The 23,573-nt window shown below is 38.5% G+C and overlaps 1 protein-coding gene across 1 annotated transcript in view; it reads right to left on the reverse strand.

Moving 5' to 3' along the window:
* LOC134756096 (ecdysone 20-monooxygenase) overlaps positions 1 to 23,573 on the reverse strand; it is a 70,632-nt gene that overhangs the window by 5,458 nt on the left and 41,601 nt on the right. The window contains exons 2-6 of the mRNA XM_063692910.1: positions 21,585 to 21,786; positions 19,576 to 19,774; positions 7,124 to 7,314; positions 934 to 1,129; positions 293 to 455 (exon numbers count right to left, since the gene is read on the reverse strand). Coding sequence (XP_063548980.1) covers positions 293 to 455; positions 934 to 1,129; positions 7,124 to 7,314; positions 19,576 to 19,774; positions 21,585 to 21,786 — 951 coding nt within the window. The remainder of the gene's footprint in view (positions 1 to 292; positions 456 to 933; positions 1,130 to 7,123; positions 7,315 to 19,575; positions 19,775 to 21,584; positions 21,787 to 23,573) is intronic.

Here is a 23,573-nt window from a genome sequence, read left to right on the forward strand (position 1 = left end):
TACATAAATCCTTACTAATATTATACATGTTAAGTCAGTCTGTTCGTTATGTCTCTTCACGATTAAACAGCTAAACCGATTCAGATGAAATTTGGTATGGAGATACCTTGACACCCGGGAAGGACATAAGGACAGTTTCTATCTACCATCACTATCATCAGATAGAATTGAATTGAAAGATCTTCTGCATGCCGTTGTTAATTGCGAGGAGTCACCTGCGCTGCTTCGTCGCTTCTTCCATCAGCTCTGACAATATTCAGCCAGATCAGAGGTCATTTTATGAATGACTTACGGTCTCAATCCCAGCGGTGATGAAATCTATGACGGCGGCCTTCTTGTCGCGCATGTCAAGCGCGGGGTTGGACAGTATCTTGAGGAAGATCTCCTGCATGCCGTTATCCTGCGCGGAGGCTCGCGTGCGCTGCTTCGCCTCCTCCATCAGCTCTGACACTATCCTGCCAGATCAAAGTTCACTGTTTATTAAATCTAATGAAAACTAGTCAATGGTATACTCGTATATCCACGTCATCATGACCTCCGGTAAGCTAAATCGCCATAGTTTCCATATTTTTTGGTTTAAAGTATGGACTATGGACGTGCGCACTTTAATTTTCGTCCGTCCCATGCAGTTTTGTTTCTTTTAAAAATAAAAGAATGTTTCCTTTAAGTAAAATGAGCTCTAATTAAGCGTTTAAGGCACTTATCCTCCTGGGCCCACAATTATTTTCTACACTGCATAAAAAGGTTAAAGGTTAATATAATAATTCGTTTGAAAGAGATCGCTCTTTAGCGACAACACCGCGTTGTCTGCCTCTATGTTCAATCAATTGTGTTTTCTAGAACTTCTATTGGGGTGTCCAATACAGAGTATTCCGCATATTCTATTCTATTATTTATAAATGTATATAATTTCTAATACAACCGTTGACTCACATGTGTATGGTTTCCTCGCTCCTAACGAAGGTCCTGTAGAGACTGGTAGGTGCGAACTTCCATAGCGGCGCCCCGTAGTACGAGTCCCTCTGAGCGCGGAAGTGAGCTTTCACCGCGGAAGCCAGCGCGGATGCGCGGCCAGACATACAGCGCTCCAGGAAACCGAGCCGGGTACCCAGCATTAGACCGCAAACGGCTGGAAAATATTAGACACTTACTTAGGTATTTTGTTAATTATGGAGGCAGGATTATGGCATTGCGAAAGAACTGCCCCGTGTATTACGCACTGATGACTCGTGGCCTCTCGTATGTCCCGCCCCTGTTCGTCCTATCTGAATTTAAATGTTGCCAAACTTAGAACTACCTATAGAATGATTTAGACGATAGGCGTACTTTCTAGGGATATTTTCTAAAAGAAACTAGTAAAGTTTAAAAGATATTCTTTGCAATGAGTGCTCAACTTACATAAATTTCTATGACTACGAGTACATCGCATTCCTAGTCTACTGCAAATGCAATATACAACTATGCGGGTGCACGTTAAACAATGCCATTCCTGTGCTATCTGACCCACTTCGCGGTCCTTATCTTGAGAAACGTCATATTATGCCCGTCATTACAATGCAGCGCCTTCTACGCTGGGCCATTAGGTCTGGACTGACAACGTCATTGTCCGATAAAGACAATGGGTTTCACTTTACTACGAAAGAAAATTGGAACAGAAGATTGCATCATTCATGCTGAAAGCCCGGAAGTTTCATTGAATAATTCAGAATTTTCAGATTAAATATTATCCTAGTTACCATAGCAGTATGTATAATTTTAGTATAAAATAGGTAGTGATATTGCCGACTATCTGACAGGCAAAATTTTAAACAGAAGCATACTTGCAGAGTTCTTAAGGTAAAACGTTAAGGTGCCATATGCCATAGATTCAGAGAGCGGAGTTTTTTTTTAAATCGTACCGCTTTTTTAGATCATAATACGGTTACCAAAAATTTAATTAGCAATCTTGAGGATTTTCTCTAGTGACTTCATCGAATCGAATCCTGATTGTTTGACTTTCGCTCGATAGAAAAAATCACGAACATAGGTCTAAAACGCACTTTAAAAATTTGTAACAAGTTATGCACAAAAGCTAAAAATATGAAAATTACTTTTAAAAATTCGCAATTTTATTTTTGAGGGAACTCATCGATTACTTTTTAGGGTTTCGTACCCAAAGGGTAAAAACGGGACCCTATTACTAAGACTCCACTGTCCGTCTGTCTGTTCGTCACCAGGCTGTATCTCATGAACCGTGATAGCTAGACAGTTAAAATTTTCGCAGATGACGTATTTCTGTTGCCGCTATAACCACAGAATAAGCAATATAGGCCAAGCTATAAGAAGGTATAGAGGGAAATGCAAGGAACACAATTTTTAACTTCGTAGCTTTGTTTGGACTAGTTAGGAGATGAACATATCAAAAGTCCCCGGCCGTAACCCTGGTGCTGGGGGCGAGAGGGGGGTTTGAAGGTTCCATTTCTCGGTTTTTCGATTATATCTCGGAAACTATGCGTCTGAGCGACTTGGCCACTTATACAAAATGAAAAGAGATTTTTCCCCTCACTAGCTCGGAAAGCCGTCTTTTATCCTTTAAAACAAGCGTGGAAAAACGCATTTTATTCACTAGTGGGGAAAGTAATTTGACCTTGGATGGAGCGTGTTTATGTAGGTTGACAGATAACAAAACGTAAAACGCTCATAATAATGGTTCGTTCGATATTAATTATCATTAAATAAATGGTTTGAGAATCTAATAAAGAATACCAGATTTAGCTTTATTTAATGATTTTAAGTCATAAACCTTAAAATTCCATAATAAACTGTTTTTTAATAATTATGTTAAATATAATTCTGAACGCACAAGTTAACTCGATGCAATTTCAAAATGCATAATTGACATTTCATACGTCAGAAATGTCAACAACGACAACAAAAATTTTACTTTAAAACTTCTCACGTAAAAGTATGTACAGAATTTCGAGTTTTTTGTTATAATATCGTAAAAAAATGAGTGATTCCAGTTGATGAAGATGATCTAACGCCTGTGGATGTTGCACTTTCCTCGCTATAGTGAGGGGAAAAGTTTTGTGTTACACACGGGTGCAAATGTATTTTACTTCTCGTGTATTAAAACACTCGCGGGTAAAATACAACTTTGCACCCTTGTATAACAAATAACTATAATTTGTTACAAGTTTTATTCAGTCAAGTTTTTCGATATCTTGTATAGTTTTTGAGATATCCGCTCTTGAATGTTTATTTAGGGCTCTCATTTTTATCTTGATTATCTACATCAGTAAAGCTGCTAGGCCGGGTTTAATAACGTTTTCGTATAAATCGGGGGTGCTGAATTCATTTATGGTATCAACAATACACCTTTCCGAAGTAAAAACATATAAACTTTAAACAAATAACTTTTTTTTAAACTCCTCTTCACGCTTAAACCGCTGAACCGATTTAGTTGAAATTTGGTAAATTGGTGTTTTAAGTCCCGAGACAGGATATAATATAGTTTTTATCTCAAAAATCATACTTTGAAGGTGTGAAATTCGGTGTGAGGGCAATTCAGCTTCTTCGCCGAAGTTGAATTCCCATCCCAAATATTATTTAAATAGGTTCAGCGGTTATTGATTCCCCATACAAATTTTGATTTTGGTTATAAAAACTATCCTATGTACTGTCCCGGGACTCAAACCATCTCTGTACTTACCAAATTTCAACTAAATCGGTTCGGCGGTTTAAGCGTAAAGAGGAGTTTTATAAAAAAACATTTTTTTAAATTTTGTTTTTACTTAGGAATGGTGTCAATGTTGATACCATAAATGAATTCAGCACCCCCGATTTATACGAAAACGATCCCAAACCCGGCCTAGCAGCTTCACCGATGTAGATAATCAAGATAAAAATGAGAGCCCTAAATAAACCTTGAAGAGCGGATATCTCAAAAACTATACAAGATATCGAAAAACTTGACTGAATAAAACTTGTAACAAATTAAATCTCTTTTCATTTTGTATGAGTGGCCAAGTCGCTCAGACGCATAGTTTCCGAGATATAGTCGAAAAACCGAAAAATGGAACCTTCAAACCCCCCTCTCCCCCCCAGCACCAGGGTCATGGTCGGGGACTTTTGATATGTTCATCTAACTAGTCCAAACAAAGCTACGAAGTTAAAAATTGTGTTCCTTGCATTTCCCTCTATACCTTTTTTTGGGCATTTATTTCCTGGCCTAATAGTACTATTAAGCAATAGTACTACAGAAAGGACACTTCCTACAAACCCGAGGTTTGACAGCGATTCTGGGTCGAATCATGCTGTCTCTTTCTAATGTATGGAACTATCCCTTTCAGCTATTTAGGGTTGTCAAAATTCAAGTCAATATCTAATTTGTGGACTGGTCGTGCACGCAAAGGGACGTCAAGCTGAGCCGAACGGAGCCGAGTTTGCCCGAAAGGAGGAGTGTCCCCCCACTGCTATAACAACAAATACAAGTACGGAACCCTCGGTGGGCGAGTCCGACTCGCACTTGTCCGGTTTTTTTGTTAACCGCGGTCCCGGGCACGCACAGCCGTCTCGCTCACGCTCAGTGAGAGTGAAAGGAGAGCCTTATCGTAAGCCTCGTAACACAACGCACCACGATCAAAATGAGTTTTGTTCAGATTTTCCGCTATTTCTATTGGAGTTATTGTAAAAAAAAAATCTATCTTGAAACAGAGCGGTTTAGATATTCTTCACTTTTACGTTAAAAATCGAATGATACTTGAAGTGTAATTGCGTTAAAAAAAATTGCAAATTCCATATCGTAAAATTTCAAGCGTTAGGTAACTCATTACTAAACTCTCGTTTGTCTGCATTTGTAGACTGCAATTAAAATCTCATAACGTATTCGTTACCGAACTAGACAGTGTGATTAATGATAATGCGGTCACAACCGACATGAAGATATCTAAATTGAAAGTAGGTATGTGGGTAGCTTTGGGTAAACTTCAATTATGCCCTTTTTTAGGGTTCCGTACCCAAAGGGTAAAAACGGGACTCTATTACTAAAACTCCACTGTCCGTCTGTCTGTCACCAGGCTGTCTCTCATGAACCGTGATAGCTAGACAGCTGAAATTTTCACAGATGATGTATTTCTGTTGCCGCTATAACAACAAATACTAAATAAGTACTTAACCCTCGGTGGGCGAGTACGACTCGCACTTGTCCGGTTTTTTTTTATTGGCTTACCTTATGTTACGATTTATAAATCTGCAATCTATAATAGTAGCGATTATTTATTGTTCTTTTAATATGTAGAAAAGTAGCATTTATACTCTTTACTGCTCTATCATCATCATCATCATCACATCAGCCATCAGCCTTTTATCGCCCACTACTGAACATGGAATGGAACACTGCCACTCGGATTTTATGCACAGCCTCCTTAGTGAGCGTCCACGTCCATGTCTCGGCACCGAAGGGAATGGTGGGATACATTGGTTAAAGAGGCGAGTTTTCAGGAATTGAATGTTAACGGGTTTGAGGATGTCCGCTAGTTTATTGAATGCTGCCCAACCCAGCTGGATTCTCCTGGAGATCTCCTTCTGCTGGTGTGTTTTGTCAAATGATAGAATATGTCTAAGATACACGTATTGTTCGACCACCTCCAGTTTTTCGTTCCCAATCATAATGGTTGGAATCGATTTACCAGAGATGTTCGTCATAACTTTAGTCTTGGACATATTCATCTTAAGACCTATCTTCAAAAAAACATTGCAAAGGCAAGGCAACCATGCCTTGAAGATTTTTCAGGGTCTCGGCAAACAATACGATGTCATCGGCAAATCTCAGGTGCGAAAAGAAGACACCATATGTAGATATTGATACCAGTTATGTCCCATCCAAGCGTTTTTATGACGTCTTCTAGTACCGCCGTAAAAAGCTTGGGTGAAATGGTATCCCCTTACGCCGCACCCCTTTGGATGCTGGATATTGGGTTACTGAGTTTGTGAAGCCGAACACTATCGAAGGCTTTTTCGTTATCTACGAAGGCCATGCACAGGGTCCGGTTGCTTACTGCTGTATACCTATATATTTTATTATCCCATAAATTTATGTTTTTTGCCCGAGATTAATATATGAGACGTAATTAATTGTTTAGATACTGATCTTGAAAAAAAACATTAATTTTACTGCAAAATTAGTGATACTGTAGACGGGCCATTTTTTCAGTGCAATATCTGGCCGGCAACTATTGGTGTCTTTTTCTAACATGTGAATAAGAGAGGGACACCAATACTTGCCGGCCACATATTGCAGTGAATCTACAGGCCCCATTAGAATTTACATATGCTAAATCGGGTAAATCCTATTGATTTAAATATACAATTATTGGTAAAACATATAAGTATGTAAATTATACTACCATTATAATAAAGTTTTTAAATTTAAAATAATAACAAAACCCGGCGGATAGCCGTCCAAAGTACAATACTAAAAATCATCAACTTATGGCTTTTTAATTTTCCGCAATTTCATCTAACAAATGTATAATCGGATTAGTTTTACTAAATAAATAATATACAGGAACAAATATAATAAAATTAGATGTTTTTGTTATGTAGACTGTATTTATGGGTTAAAGTAAGGTACGTAATAATTAGCAATTAGGTTTACTTCGTCGTCCCATAGAAATATTACCTCAAAAACTTACCTATTTAGATTAGTATGATTACCACAGCAATGGGTCTTGAATCTTGATCAAGTGTATTCACAACCTAGACCTTGAATTCTGAATCAGGTAATCAGAACTTGTAGGTATTATAATGTTCTAATTCGGCGCCGGCGTCGCGACCAAGGTCGCTGCGTAAGACCTTGTAAGGACGCAGGTAGAATCGCGAAAAGTATTATTTCTAATCCCTAAATAAAATAAAATAATCAACTATTCTGCCCATATAAACCACGCCAATTCTGATTCTAACCTAACCGACTAAATTGAATCGTTCACTACTTATATTAACACACACATACTACTACATATACCTTCACAATAACATGAAAGTATCGCTAGCATCCGAAAAGACCGAAATGAACCTTCTGAAAGAGTGTAAAATAAACTGTAGCAGTTTATTTTACACTCTTCTCACTCTATTAGATACTCACATTCCAAGCCCATCCTGTTGGTGAGCTGGTCGAAGCCATTGACCGTGCCGTCGGCGTGCCTGCAAGCCTTCAGTAGCTCGAGGAACTCGTCGCAGATGTGGTTTAGCTCCGGGATGAACCCCTGCATGGTGTGCGGGCTCGTCAGCTCCGCGGTCAGGTGACGCCGCAGGTGGTACCACTTCTCTCCTTGCCTGAAATACGGTTATTTCGCTACTAAAGGCATACTTTCAATTTTTACTACTAACGAGAAGTTATATAGCCATGTTAGAACATGCTGCGCGATAGTAAATTATTGTAATGACGGCTTTTTTTGGAAATGCTTTAGCAGCGTTAATATTTTTTCCCCTCACTAGCTCGGAAAGCCGTCTTTTATCGTTTAAAACAAGCGGGGAAAAACGCATTTTATCCACTAGTGGGGAAAGTAATTTCACCTTGGATGGAGCGCGTTTAAGTAGCTTTTGACGGATAACAAAACGTAAAACGCTCATAATAATGGTTCGTTCGATATTAATTATCATTAAATAAATGGTTTGAGAATTTAATAAAAAATTACAAATTTAGCTTTATTTAATGATCTTAAGTCATAAACCTTAAATTCCATAAAAAACTTTTTTTTTTAAATTATGTTGAATGTAATACTGAACGCACAAGTTGAGTCGATGCAATTTCAAAACGCATCGTCAGAAATGTCAACATTGTCAACAAAAATTTTCTCACCGACTCCGACACGTAAAAATACACAACTTCCAGAGTTTTCTCTTATAATATCGTATTATCGTAAAAAAATGAGTGATTCCAGTGATGAAGATGATCTAACGCCTGTGAATGTTGCACTTTCCTCGCTATAGTGAGGGGAAAAGTTTTGTGTTACACGGGTGCAAATGTATTTTGCTTCTCGTGTATAACAAATAACTATTGTAAGGTACCTTCCTAAGTAACGATTAAACCAAAAGGAGGTACCACAACAGGGCACAACCAATATTGTGATTTTTTTCTTCTTTTCTGTTATTAAAGTTATTCTAGTTATGCTGTTGATCGACTGTATATAAAAAAATCACAATTTCGCACAAATTGTATTATTTCATCAAACCTTACTTAATAATTTTTAATTTAATAGTTATTATTTATTGTTTTCATAACAATTTCGTACGATATACTCTTAAATATTCTATTATTCTTATTATTCATCTTACGATATATTTCTTACGATATGCTTGTGACCTGTAGAAAATTTTATGTAGAAACTGTTGCTCGAAGTAATTATATTGCTATTCGTCAGATATTCGAGATACGAGCAAAAATCAGAAACAATATACCTTCAACATAAGTATATTACTATTTTAATTTGATATACCGCGGTGTTGCATCCTAAACCCCGATCACAGGTTTTCATACAATATATTATTAACAAATATTGTAAAAGTTGTGAAAAAACCTTTATCAAAGAGTTCCTACCACCAAGTACATAAATACTTTACAAGAGACAGAAAACAGTGTCTGCAATGTTAATAAAAATATGTAGGTACTCGGCATGCCAAACTTTTAACACGCTATTCGCTCGTAGGCAAGTAGATACGTGACCGGCTCTACAAAGGAGACGTCTAGACATTTGACGAGGAGCAAAATCGTTTTCCTTGTTACTTGGACATGGCCGTTACTTTCAAGGTTTAAGGTACAGTCAGCAACTCAGCGGCAAAAGTGGCTAAGTGCTCTGATTTCACCAGGTGTCCAAAATAATCTGAACTCTTACTCATGCTCTTATTCTCTTGGCAATAAAATTGGCAATTTTGAACACCTCACCCGCTTAGCTACATACTCCTTTTTACTGCTGGTATATATATATATATATCTATATACTATATGAGTAGAATTATATACTTTTTATTACGTTCGCGTTACACAATTTTTAGCAATTTTTTTTTTTAATGTGAAACTTGTTTAAAAAAAATCCGAAGCGGTCGGATCAAAAACTAAATAATTAAGTCCGACTCACGCTTTGCTGCACATTTCTAATAGGTTTTCCTGTGATCTATAGGTAAAGAACTGTATTGTGTATTTTATTTTTTCAAAATTTTAGACCCATTCGTTTCGGAGATAAAGCCATTTCTTAAATAACTTCTAAACTATTTATTTTAAAATTACACAAAAATTTGAGATTCTCACAACGAGCTCTTTCATTTAATATGTAACACGATATGCAAGCACCCCTGGCAGTGAATGCGTTAAAAAACTTTATTTTTTAATTTTCTCATTTACCCCCCAAAAGTGGCCTCCATGTTTAAAATTCATTTATTTCGGAGAAAATAGGCTGTGCTGTGACAGACAGACAGACACACGAGTGATCCTATAAGGGTTCCGTTTTTTCCTTTTGAGGTACGGGGTACGGTACCCTAAAAATAAAAACCCTTAAAACCTACCTATTAAGCCTAGGCCCCTCGGCAAGCAGGCCTCCTTCACTCGCTCAAAGCCACGCGCTATATGCCTACCGCTCGGCGTATCGTCGACGATATAATCGACAGAGGGCCGCCGAACGCCCGCCTGAGCGCTCGCACCGCACGTTTCCCGCGCTTACGCTTCGAAATGCCGAAACCATGTAATTATTGTGCAGTAGATGGGTGTAAAAGTCAAAAAATAAAAGAAAATTTGTCGTTTTTTTTAGGGTTCCTTACCCAAAGGGTAAAAACGGCACCCTATTACTAAGACTCCGCTGCCGCTGTCCGTCTGTCACCAGGCTGTATCTCATGAACCGTTATAGCTAGACAGTTGAAATTTTCACAGATGATGTATTTCTGTTGCCGCTATAACAACAAATACTAAAAAGTACGGAACCCTCGGTGGGCGAGTCCGACTCGCACTTGGCCGGTTTTTTCATTTCCGAGAGACGAAGAAAGGTGAGTAGTATTTTAAATCTATCTTTATGAATTTTGTCACTATTTATTTCTTTGAACATAAGTAGATAAATCGTAAATTAAGGAGTTTTTTGAGTCAGGTATTATAAGTGTTGTTTTTAAATATTTGATTGACTAATATAAAATATGGTTGATTCGCAACATTCGTTTTATTACAATAATAACATAAGTAACAGTACAACCCCAGCGCATTCTTACGATGACGCGTTGGCACGTGGCTCGCGCGGCGAGCAAGGCAGTCTCGACTCTTTGTGCGCATACTTATGGTACATTTCTTCTCGTCCTGAGCAGCAGGTATTATTATTAAGATTTTGTAGGCTATTATAGCGTAGGTATTTTCGCTTTTGTATGGGAATGATGTATCTGTTACGTAGTAACTACTTATTAATCTGTAGGTGCCCATCACGTGCAGGCAGCGTTTGGCTAGATTCACACGTTGACCACGGCATCTATACGGGAAAGCCGTCTAGGCGTGTGAACGATTTTGAACGTTGCCATACAAATTTTGCTGTCACTACGGTATTCGATAAATTCCCGTATACGGTATACGGGAAAAATTAACGCCGTGTTACTGTTAACCTAGCCTTCCCGCGCTGAATAGCGATAGCAATCCTTTGAGCGAGAAAGCTGCTGGCGCGAGAGTCCCCTGTTGCCTCCCTTAACCGCTTTCCAAGCTCCTTAAGGACTTTAATGAGCCCACGTGCTCCTCTACCCCACGGCCCGAGTGTCTCGACGCCAAAAGCTACGAACTGAATGTTTTTTTTTTCGAGACTAAATTACTTAGTGTGCTATTAACAGTATTAAGACGATTCTCGCTGATTTGGCCTTGAGCGTCTGGGCAAATGTACCCGCTTCACCCCGCACTCCGCTCACTGCGATCGTACTTGAATTTTGACTCGCGGCACGGCAACGAGGTTCAATAGCTATTTATGCAACAAGTGCGGAAAGTGTATGATTCTCGAAGAGTGGATTTTATTCACGAGCGAGCAAAGCGAGCGAGTATATAAAGGAATACGAGTCGGAAATCATCTTTACGCACGTGTATCATACAATGTTTTACTATGCATTGTGCGAGTAAATAAAAAAACATATCATGGCAAATAAGTTTAATTATTAAAAGGAGTGTTTTAAATCGACGAGTTGCAAATTACCTATTCGCACGTGTATCGTACAACGTTTTAGAGTACATATGGCCCTTTAAACTTTCGACATATGCACGAAAAGTGCTCTTTTCCGCACTTGTGCGAGAAAGTAGCACCATATGTACTGTAAAAAAAAATTGAAAACAAAAAGCACTAGTGCGGAAAAGTAGTACTTTCCGCATGATATGGCTCCATAGGAAACGCACTTTTCGAGCACATGCATTGTAAAGAATATAATAAGACAGGCCAGAGGCGCGCCGATGGGGCTATACTCGTATTTGTGTATCTTTTGACTGCAAAGACTGCTTTGCAGCTATTTTGTCCTTTGAGTATGAGTAGATTATGCATTTAGTGGAGGTCGAAAATTATAAGAAAAATAATATATTAATTAATAGTGCGTTTATAGTTTTTTTATCTCTTTAATAAATTAATAAATATAAATAATGCCATTAATAGTTAACTTGTAAACTAAGACATTTTTAGAATCGTTACCTTACTATTAAACTATTGTTTTTTTCGAGTAGTTGGTTGATAAATAAAATAGGTAATCAATTTGAAACTATTAGCATAGAGTAACTTATACTAGAGCGGTACTGTCATAGTAAATTTTGTAACCCCAGTAAATTCACTGCCATCTGTCGACACACTTTAAAACTAAAAATGAAGATTTATAAAAATACGATAAAATGTATTTAAATATGGATAAATGTTTTTTTTATTTGCATTAATTATTTTTATGATTTTGACCCACGTTCTTTCACTGATATGCGTTAAAATTGTTAAATAACAAACGAAACCGTCAACGCCATCTATACGACAGTATGCCAAAGCTAGTAGCGCCCTCTGAACGAGAATCAAATTTTCTTGATTTTCGAGGCACGTCTTTTCCTTAGACTGTATCCATCTATTACGGAGTTATATCTATCTTAGCTATTAGTTATAGTCGGAACTATTTTTTTCCTGTGACTTATAGTTTTTTCGTAAAAAACACTACTACATTCCGTTTTGCCACTAGGTATTTTTGCCTATTCCTACTAAACGGCAATTCGATTAAAATTATCTTTAAACTAAAAAATGTTTTAACAGTTCTGCAAATACAATGTTTTAATACCCCCTGGCACTGACTAAAATACCGACTTGGTTTCACATTACATCTCAAAACTTTTTTGTAGTTGAAGAATTGCGTTGCGAGACTTGCATCTTTTACATGTAATGTTTTTGATGGGATCTCATCTCTTTTTGTAGGCAGTCCTTGTTTTCGGGTACTACTTCTTGTACGCCAGCTACCACTTTTCTCAAAGCTCATACCCATCCCACACTATAGGTACTTAGGTACTCGTACTCATACAATACTCATGGCCATACCAAACTATAACTCGTACAATACTCATACCCTTACCCATCCCACACCATACCCGCACTCATACCTATACCATATTCATATCCTTACCATACTCATAGCCATACGATACTCATACTATACACATTTTATAACTATACACAATATTTGTAGGAACTGCAAAAGTAACTTTGTAGTAGCATATATTTATATGGGATTACAAAGTAACTTATGCATTTCTCAAATCTTTAAAACGTGACTGATCTTGCAATATTTTTAGGTTTTTTATGGCTTGAGAAGCTAAAAACTACTTACTATGATTAAAATTTACATCTTGTGGGTCTTATCTTATCTTATCTTATAGTTTCGGGGGCCCTTACGGATACACTTCGACCCATAGGGATCTTTTGTGCAGTTACCCCCTAGGAAAGATCCGTCCGCTACTCAAGAGCCTTCCCCACCATCTCCATATGCCGGATGATGGACCTTATGGGTAGCTTTTTGAATTCCTTTGGTACCAGGTAGCCTGTTCCAGAGTCCTTCATCCTTTGTCTGGCGAGGGCGTGACATTCACACATAAGGTGTTCTATTGTCTCTTCCTCTTCGCCACACATACGACAATCGATGTTGTCAGCGTGCCCCATCTTGGCCAGGATTACCTTGACCCCGTAATGGCCAGAAAACACCCCCGTTATTATTTGGAGTTGCCGCTTGCTAAGTTTCCAAAGCATTTTGCTCCAACCAGAGTCTACCTCTTGTATAAAGAGCTTTGAGTGCTTTAGACCCGTCAGACTGTCCCATTCTTTCTGGTGTTTGGTCTTAGTAAGGTCTTTGATAGCCGTTGTGATGGTTCCCTGTGAGAGCCCCACGAATGGTTCCGGACCTATAAGGTTGTTTGCAGATCCGGCTCTGGCAAGTTCATCTGCATTTTCATTGCCCATGAATCCCTCGTGCCCTCGGATCCACACCAGTTGCACTTTGTTTTGCCTTCCAAGCTTGTTCAGAGCTTGGATGCCATTGTATACCAGTCTAGAGTCCACTCTAGGCGCCTTAAGCGCTTTGAGTGCAGCTTGACTGTCGCTGAGAATATAGATATTCTTCCCTTGGGTTTGCCTAACTATATTCTCATGTGCACAGGCAATTATAGCGTATGTCTCGGCTTGGAAGACAGTGGCGTAATTGCCCATGCTTATGCTACTACTAAAGTCATTTGCATAAATGCCTGCCCCAGTACCAGAATCTGTCTTGGACCCGTCTGTGTACCATATGATGTCATTTTCATCAGACATTGGTGCTTCAAGACCTTCGGTCCATTCAGCCCTTGTTGGAACTTCAACATTAAAATTCTTACGGAACACAAACTTGGGTTGCATCTTATCGCAGCCCATATTCGTAATCCTTTTCATGAAATTGTCACATTCCATGTTTGTGTGTTTAGTCTTTGGCTTGCTATCGCTCCAGAGGCCTGTCAAAGCCAGCCTGTGTAACGATTTCCGCGCCTCAGATTGTATCACTAGGTGCAGCGGCGGGAGGTCTAGTAGTACCTCCATCGCCGCTGTTGGCGTCGTTCTAAACGCGCCAGTAATAGCCATGCACGCCGTTCTTTGTATTTTCGTAAGGGCATCCCTGCATGTGCTCTTTAGTGTCCTTGGCCACCATGCCAGGCATCCGTACAGAATGATAGGTCTTACCATCATGGTATAGATCCATCTCAGTACCTTTGGGTTTAAACCCCACGTTTTGCCATATGCCGTTCTACACATTCCAAACACCCTCAGTGCCTTGGTTATGGTAGTTTCGACATGCTTTTTCCAGTTCAGTTCTTTATCTAGATTTAAACCTAGATATTTCACTTCATCGGACATTTCCAGTACCCTTCCATAAAGCTTCAGCTGTTTCATGCCGTTAAGGGTCTTTTTCCTGGTAAACAGTACTACTACTGTTTTGCCAGGATTGATGGAGAGTTGATGATGGTTGCACCACCTCTCCACTTGCTTCAGTGCTGTATTCATGATTTCCGATACCGTTCCCGGGAATTTCCCGTTTACAAGAATCACTAAATCATCTGCACCGTGTATATTGGGCCTTTGTTTAGTTCTTCCAGCAGTGAGTTCACTACCAGGCTCGAGAGAGTCGGTGAAAGAACCCCCCCCTGTGGGCAACCCTTCGTGGCCGTGGCTAATATTTCATCTCCCATGAGGGTGGACTTTATTAGTCGGCTATTTAGCATAGTACCAATCCATCTACAGATTGTCGGTTCTATGCCATGTTTAGATGCTGATTGCCTGATACGTGATGCGGTCAAATGCCCCGAAAAGTGGCTAGGCATAGTTCCTTGTTCTCTATCGCCTGCTCTGCTCTGGTTGTCACCATCTTGTGGGTCTGCTAGAAGTACCTTAGAATTATGATGATTGGTGAGTGAGTGAGTGCGTCAGTGATCAAAGTAAGCAACTTTGACGTGCAATAATTCTTATACTACAAGTGAATGTTCTTGGGGATATATCTAAGCCATATTATGCCATATGTGTCACTAAATTCAGGGTTCTAGCTTTAGCCAACACAAAATTACAGGACGTTGAAAATGGCCTGAGTGGCTTTGAGAAAAGGATGGTACGGCCGTGCCTCTTTGTTTTAGCTCGACTTGGCGCTTTACACGCGCGACAGATTATCGCTCCGTCTGTGACGAGCTTAATAGTAAGTTTTTCCATAAATAAAAATACGATAGGCCGTTTTGCTAGTTCTTAATCAATTAAAATTATTTTTAAACAACAAAAAAACAATTTTTTTAACAGATACTATACATACAACGTAATAGGTAATAGGTAGCTTATGTTAAATCAATTATTTATTGTTTCGAGATGGAATGGAACATTATTCAAAGCGTAAAACTTGAATGACATTATAATATGTCGGTTAGAAAACATTTATTTATTTCAAATGAAATTTTCTCAAACATACGTATATTATAGTATAATATATACGGATATTATCATTACATTCATTGTAATAGACCGCAAAATACCGTGTTGCGCTCGCTAATGCGCGTCGCAACCAAATCAGCGCTCTGCAGTTATTTATTCTTTGGCCACAATGACTCCGATATTATAGCACTTTGCTTGTGCATAAGCGAACATAGTGCAAGGAAGGCACGGAGCGACGAGCGACACAGCCTCCTCGTCTCAAAGCTGGCACACGACTGCCGGCCACGCCGTTTTCAGGCTGCATACGCATGAAATGTGGAAAACGTTCGATTTCTTAAGAAAATATTTTTTGATTAACAAAAGCTATGTTGATTTGTAGAACCTGTTAAAACATTTTTGTTAGTTTAAAAATAATTTTAATCGAATAAGCCGTTCAGTAGGAATAAGCAAAACGGCCTGTCGTGTTATTTTTTTTCGGTGAAACTACAAATTTCAGGAAAAAAGTCAAATGTTACAATTGTTGTGCATAGAGTCAAGATGCATATTTTTTTTTTCATAATTTTTTGTTGACTCATTTAGAAGTTATAACCTCTAAAAAGTAACAGTTTTTGGCCAAAAACTGCGCGAAGCGCCTTAACTTGCGCGAACTCCAGTGGCCTTCAACCGTTTGCGGAAATGGATTAGCGAATATGACAATAAAAAACAACATCATGTCTTGCGTATCAAAGTCTATCGCAATAAAAGCCGATCCATTATGACATCACTTTTATGATCCAAAACTACAAATGTTTCGTTACAAAACAGGTCTTGTGTCTTGTATTATTGTTCGGTGCAAGAAGTGGACGAATTTTTATCTATTGGATACATGAAATAGCCACCATAAGATTGCACTAGTTTGCACAGAATCACTAGTTATTTTTATTAAATACCTTTTTTCTAATACACATGACTGTTTGTAGAGAGGGTCAATTAAAAAGTATTTTGAGAGCTATTAATAATACCGAATAAAAATATCAGATTTGAGAACGGGCCCATTTCTCGAACGGTATTAGACTAATATTATAATTATAAGCCCACGAACTGTCAAGTTGTATGGGTTACCATGGCAACACACTAATAATATTAGTCTAGGTTCCGTACATTACACAATTTTTAATAATGTACCTATTTTTTTATGTGAAACGTGAGATGTCTTTAAAAAATCCGTAGGGGTCGGATCAAAAACTAAGTAATTAAGTCCGACTCACGCTTGACTGCACATTTCTAATAGGTTTTTCTGTAATCTAAGGTAAAGAGCTACTTTGTATAATTTTTTCACAATTTTAGACACAGTAGTTTCGGATAAAAAATTTCTTAAATAACTTCTTAACTATATATTTTAAAATTCCAAAAAATATATATTTGAGATTCTCATAACGAGCTGTTTATGAGAATCTCAAATATATTACACGACATAGTTTTAATAACTTTATTTTTTAATTTTCTCATTTACCCCCCAGAAGTGGCCCCCATGTCTAAAATTCATTTGTTTACATTAAATGTCCGTCTTTGGGTCACAAACTTACGTATGTGTACCAAATTTCTACTTAATTGGTCCAATAGTTTCGGAGAAAACGGGCTGTGACAGACGGACACAGACAGACGCACGAGTGATCCTATAAGGGTTCCGTTTTTCCTTTTGAGGTACGGAACCCTAAATATACTTACGAAGTAGGTATTGTTGCTATTATTATACCTATATTTAATAGTACATATATACATTGTAATGTTATATTGATAAATTTTGTGTCAGAAATTGCATTTCCGATACAAGCTTTTATTATAGACTTTACTTTAGAACGCCATCTAGTTAAGTATGCTCTTATCTATCAAGACTAAAATGTTTTGCATTGTGTTATTTGTTACAGAAAAATAATATCTGAACCATTAATTTTTATTCGATGGGTACGGATCTACGGATAGTAGGTACATTGTGTTAAATATTATATGATGCAATAGCAATTAAAACTTCATCGTGAATGTAAATAGGTTCCGAAATTCAGTATTCACGGACATGCCTATGATGCCCGCCTGCAACAATAGATTTCAATTCACATGGTCAGTATGATTTTGCCAATGTCTAGGTACATTACGTACTAGGTTCAAACTTCAAATTAGTTTAGTTACTTTTTCTTACGATACATTATTACCAATTACCAATATGTACAGTTAGTAGCATAACTGAACCAATGTTTACTATTTTGTGATGTATCTCTAATTTACATGAAATTGGTAAGAAATTATGTTTGCAATCAATTCTTTTCCGTTATCATACATATTGAGGATACCGTAGCATTTAGTCATTTTAAAATAGGATATAGCATTTTATTTTTAAAACGTCTTTAACATTGACTCTATTTTGCACCACCCTCTATGATTGGCGGGTAGTCTAATTCATAGTTTTCATAACATAAAATTCTTCTGAGATCTTCATATCTCTTGATACACGTTAAGTTCGAATAAATACAAATAAACTAATAATAGACAATGTGTACATTTTTTTATGATTAAGTCGGAGTTAAAGATCATGACGTATATTACCTAAACTCCCTTTGAACCAATAGGTATAAATCCGATATTTTGGTTTTACTTCAATTAAAAAAATTATGGGAATGTGAAATGTGCTACAATTATAAAACGAATTACGCGTCTTTACAATAAACAGCAACTCTCTTAAACCAGAAATATATTCTAGTAATTATTGCCGAAATAAATATCAGGTGCAAAATTGAATCAATTGTTGGCTCCATACATTATTGCAATGATTCAGTCTGGCACCACACACTTTGTTTACAAAATTTTCTGCGAAATTTTATTTGAGCCAATATGTTATTTACTTATGTACAGGTACTCATTCCCTGATTTAAGAATTTTAGTTATTGCCTTTCATACACAGGTTTGGTAATTATATCAGGGATACAAAAGTTTGAATTTTACTGTTTAGCCTTTTGAGTTAGTAAAAAACCATAAATGATAGATAGATCATTTGTGAACTGATTGATAGAGCATTTCATAATCTATAAGTTGTATTTAAAGTAATTAAGTCAATATGTCTGTATATTACTAAGGTACTACTATTGACTCACTTTTGCTCCTAACTGTATCTACATTTTTTTTTTTCGAAGATTACAAAAGCTCGAGTGAGATTAAAAGGTAGCTATAGGTAGCTATAGGTCCTATAGCAAATAGTAACCGACGGCCTAGTGAGCGAGTTGTCTGGCACCTGAACAACAAGCGCCCACTAGGCGGGTTCCTGGCAGACTGGCAGTAGATGTGTTAATAGCAACCACCCACCTAGTGAGTGAGTTGTCTGGCACCTGAACAAGAAGCGCCCACTAGGCGGGTTCCTGGCAGACTGGCAGTAGATGTGTTAATAGCAACCACCCGCCTAGTGAGCGAGTTGTCTGGCACCTGAACAACAAGCGCCCACTAGGCGGGATCCTGGCAGACTGGCAGTAGATGTGTTAATAGCAACCACCCGCCTAGTGAGTAAGTTGTCTGGCACTTGAACAACAAGCGCCCACTAGGCGGGTTCCTGGCAGACTGGCAGTAGATGTGTTAATAGCAACCACCCGCCTAGTGAGTGAGTTGTCTGGCACCTAAACAACAAGCGCCCACTAGGCGGGTTCCTGGCAGACTGGCAGTAGATGTGTTAATAGCAACCACCCGCCTAGTGAGTGAATTGTCTGGCACCTGAACAACAAGCGCCCACTAGGCGGGTTCCTGGCAGACTGGCAGTAGATGTGTTAATAGCAACCACCCGCCTAGTGAGTGAGTTGTCTGGCACCTGAACAACAAGCGCCCACTAGGCGGGATCCTGGCAGACTGGCAGTAGATGTTCTAATAGCAACCACCTGCCTAGTGAGCGAGTTGTCTGGCACCTGAACAACCAGCGCCCACTAAGCGGGTTCCTGGCAGACTGGAAATAGATGTGTTAATTTTGAGTTATTCGGAAAACATTAAATTCCCATTTTGGAGCAAACCAATCACGTAAAAATAATTATGCTAATGCTACTTCCCACGATACAAAAGCTTGTTTTGCTGCTGCTTGTTGCACTATTGATTACCTACTAAGGCTACTAAAGACGGAAAGAAAACTTACTCATTAACCAGTCCAGTGGAGGCGTATCTGTCAGGCCGGCTCCTGCGGTAGACCTGGACGATCTCCGTCGGGGGCCGGTAGGGGCGGCGTGCGGGGGTCCGCAGCACAGCCTCCAGCGCCGACCGCTCGGCGATGGACACGAGGGCGGCGCCCCCGGGTGTGGTCTCCACGAACACCGGCCCGTAGCGCCTGAACATGTCTGCGTGCAAATATCTCTCACTGTGACAGCGAGGGGGCCTTGACAAAACTTAATTAACGGTGAAATCTATATTATACAAGAAAGGAGGTACCAGTAGTACCGGTTCAATGTGTCTTTACTTATAGCTGGGGAGGGGGCGATGCTAAATGTTTAGTTATTCGGATGGATTACGGTCTACCAAAATCGACCAACGGGTTCAAGAGATATCACAGTTTGAAGATATCTGAATAAATGTTGTTTAACATCGAATTTTCTTAAGCTCGAGTTGGTTCAAATTTAGCATCTTGGGCTCCCCTATTATTAACAATACTTTAATTCTTTCGTTACCAAACCTATAGACATGTTAACAGCTGTTGGATCTCCGAATAATAATAAATAAATAAATAAAAGCGTATTATTAAAATAATGGCAACGGGGGCCAATATGAGGACTGTGTGAGAGAGAAAGAAAGATAAAAAAATTACAATAACGAAAAATATAAATAACAATTAATTTTTACACCCTTAACTTAGATAATACTATAGATATCTATAAGTGAGCTTAATTTACAAATAAGAGTCAGAGATAGCGAAAAAGTGAAAGGGAAAAGAGCTGGGCGCATTAAACTTCATAAGAATCATAAGAAATCGGCAGTTTTTTTTTATTTCGTTATTTTTGCATTATTCCCTTCAAAATAAAATAAAAATCGAACGCGCAAGAGTAAGTCAAGGTCGCGTTTTTTTTTGCAATTGTGACTCTGCCACTCGCTTACGGATCGCTAAAATCGTCAGATTATTGAAATGGGCACTATTTAATAATTAATCCACCATATCTTAATCTGACCCGCTCGAGTATTTCAAAGTGGCGATTATTATTTTTTTACTATTTTGACGGGCTGTCCTGGACTCCCGGCTCGGTATCAAGGATGCATACTTGGTAGAGGTATTCAACAGGATGCGAGGTATCCCCCCTATCTTAATCTGACGCGCTCGAGTAACTCCAAAAATCCCCTCTTGGGCTCCCCACCTGTTAGTCAATTCTTGAGTCCCCGGCATACAAACGTAGTTCCGCTCTCATTTAAAAACTACGTGTTTGATTGTAATGAAACTTTGCACATACAATGCCATGAGGTATATCTAGGTCTGTAATTAGTTTATATAGCTCCAGTTTATAAAACAAACGAAATAGAGCAAAAACAAGTTTTGTATGAAAAACTTAAATTCACTGTATTTTTTTAACTTTGGTATCTGAAGCTACATAAACTAATTACAGACATGGATTTATACCTTATCCTATTGTAAGTACAAAATTTCAGAGCAATCTAGCTAGTCATTTTAAAATGTGAGCGGAACTGCGTTTGTATGGAGAACCGAGCTTGCCGGGGACCCTTAATATCGAGCAAAAAAACTTATACAATATAAGATATAGTCTTGCAACTTCCTCGTCAGTGCCCTTGAACTTGTAGAAGGTATACTTTGGCAGGTGTTTTTGTAATTAAGAGTAGGTACTTACATACTTTATTACTACCTACCTAGGTAGGTAAGGTACTAATAAAGTATGTAGTAGTAATTTAGTTGTCAGAAAGTAGGAATTGTATACATTAAGTAAAAACTCCAAAAGAGCGCTATTGTTTGTTTACTTAATCATCAAATTTAACAAATTCGTTTGCAAATTAATTTTACGGATTGAATGTATACATAAGACTGATTGTCCAACGTCGTTATGTATTATCTGCCACTAATATTCCTTTAATTGAGATGGGTTAAATACAGGGCTCTTTTGTTTGTTAGTAAAATAACTTTTTTCACACAACAATAACAATTAAACTAACCTTCGTAAGCTTCATGTAATTTATTCATCTTGTACCGGCTCCAGTAGAGCCAGCGCGTGCCGATCAGCGGCAGCGCCGGCGGGCCCGGCAGCCGCGGCCGGCCCTCGCGCGTGGCCAGCGCCGTCGCGGCCACCACCAGCGCGATCACCGCCAGCACCAGCGTCGGCACCCCGGACCAATCCAACAGTGGCGGGGAGGTGCTCTGCGGAATAATATTTCCTTTATTCGATGCGCTACAGGCGTGCTATTTTCAAATAGCATCTCATAGGATAGGACAGGGTGTTACTCCACACTTTTTATATATTCAGCTATTGGGTTGCTCGGAGCACCCCACCTTAAGTGGTATCACTGCTTTGCCCCACAGTGGGTCCACGGGTATTTTTTTTACCCGTTGTCCTACCGTTCTAAACAGCGTTCGCCAGTGGGTCTACGTCTACGGGTAATTTATTTTTACCATGGTCGTTTTATTACACGTTTAAATCTAAGTCGCTTTTTCTCCCAAAGTGTAATGTTTTCACGGTAGTCACACTAAATCAATAGGTAGGTTTGTAGGTTCCTTATAGGAAGCTTCAGATGCCCAAAGGCAAACCGCCCAGAAATAGGAGTTCGCGGGGCTCCGTCTAGTTAAAATGTGAAGGAAATGTTCTTTGAAAAGAAACCGTGCGGTGGGACCATAGTAAAAATAAATTACCCGTAGACCCACTGGCGAACAGTGTTTAGAACGGTAGGACAACGGGAAAAAAAAATACCCGTGGACCCACTGTGGGTCAAAGCAGTGGGACCACAGTTAAATCGCGAATTTTCGCACTTGCCCTGTGTGCCGCATGATCACGTACGTGATTTGTGACACCAGTTTAACACAACACTGCTTATTTATAATACTTATATATTTGATAGTAAGCACAAGCCTCCTTGGGCTTACCGTGGGTCTTAGTCAATCTGTGTAAGAATGTCCTATAATATCTATTTATTTATTTATAGCATACCGTTTCAATTTAATTGTTTTCATGCAATCGAGTCAATATTAAGTACCTACTACCTACATAGGTATTCGTGGTTTGTTTTTGTTCGGTTATAGAAGAAGAAGAAAGAAGAAGAAAATAACTTTATTTTGCATGAAATATGGTACAAAAGGTGGTCAGACAATATTATACATAAGTAACACATATTTCACCAGCATCTGGCATGCAAAAAACTAAACTTACAACTAAAGCTAAGTTTAAACAATCATAGTCAAGGCCTATATTATAATTATCATGCACCTACCTCACTCAAAAGATGTCATGTATTCCTCAACGGAATAGAAGGCTTTTTGTACGAGCCATGCTTTTAGTTTTACTTTAAACATTTTCAAAGGCAACTGCTTGATGTCATTATCCAGTCTATTATAAAAGTGTTTCTGCTATACAAAGCTGTTCGTTTGCAAGTTATTGCTAGCCTATCAGGCCCAAGGGTACCTTGTATTAAAATAACATACATTTTGAAACGTCTTGAAAAGTTCTGGGTTCATTTTAACAAACATACATATTTCGTATATGTACATACAAGGTACTGTCATTAGCTCAAGATCTTTGTACAATGGTCTGCAAGATGTCATAATATCAACATCGCAAATTGCTCTGATGCATTGCTTTTGAGCTATCAGCGCTCGATTTGCATGGCACGAGTTTCCCCATAGGATGATGGCTTGATGGCATATCTAAGTAGGGAGCAAACATAGCCATGGTACGCTTGTATGGCTGCCTTCTTGCTACAAGTTTTTACCAGTCTCCACAAAGCATATACAAAAGAGTTTATCTTGCCACACACTTTATCGGTGTGACTTACCCAAGAGCACTTGTCGTCTAAAATAATGCCCAGAAATATTGTTTGACATGCTTCTTCTATAGGTTCATTATCTAAAGATACCCTAAGTGGCAGTTTTTTAGCATTGTGATTTATGAATTGTAAGTATGTTGTTTTCCTTATATTTACATTTAAGTTGTTATT

This window comes from Cydia strobilella, chromosome 1 (assembly GCF_947568885.1).
Source record: "Cydia strobilella chromosome 1, ilCydStro3.1, whole genome shotgun sequence".
NCBI lineage: Eukaryota > Metazoa > Arthropoda > Insecta > Lepidoptera > Tortricidae > Cydia > Cydia strobilella.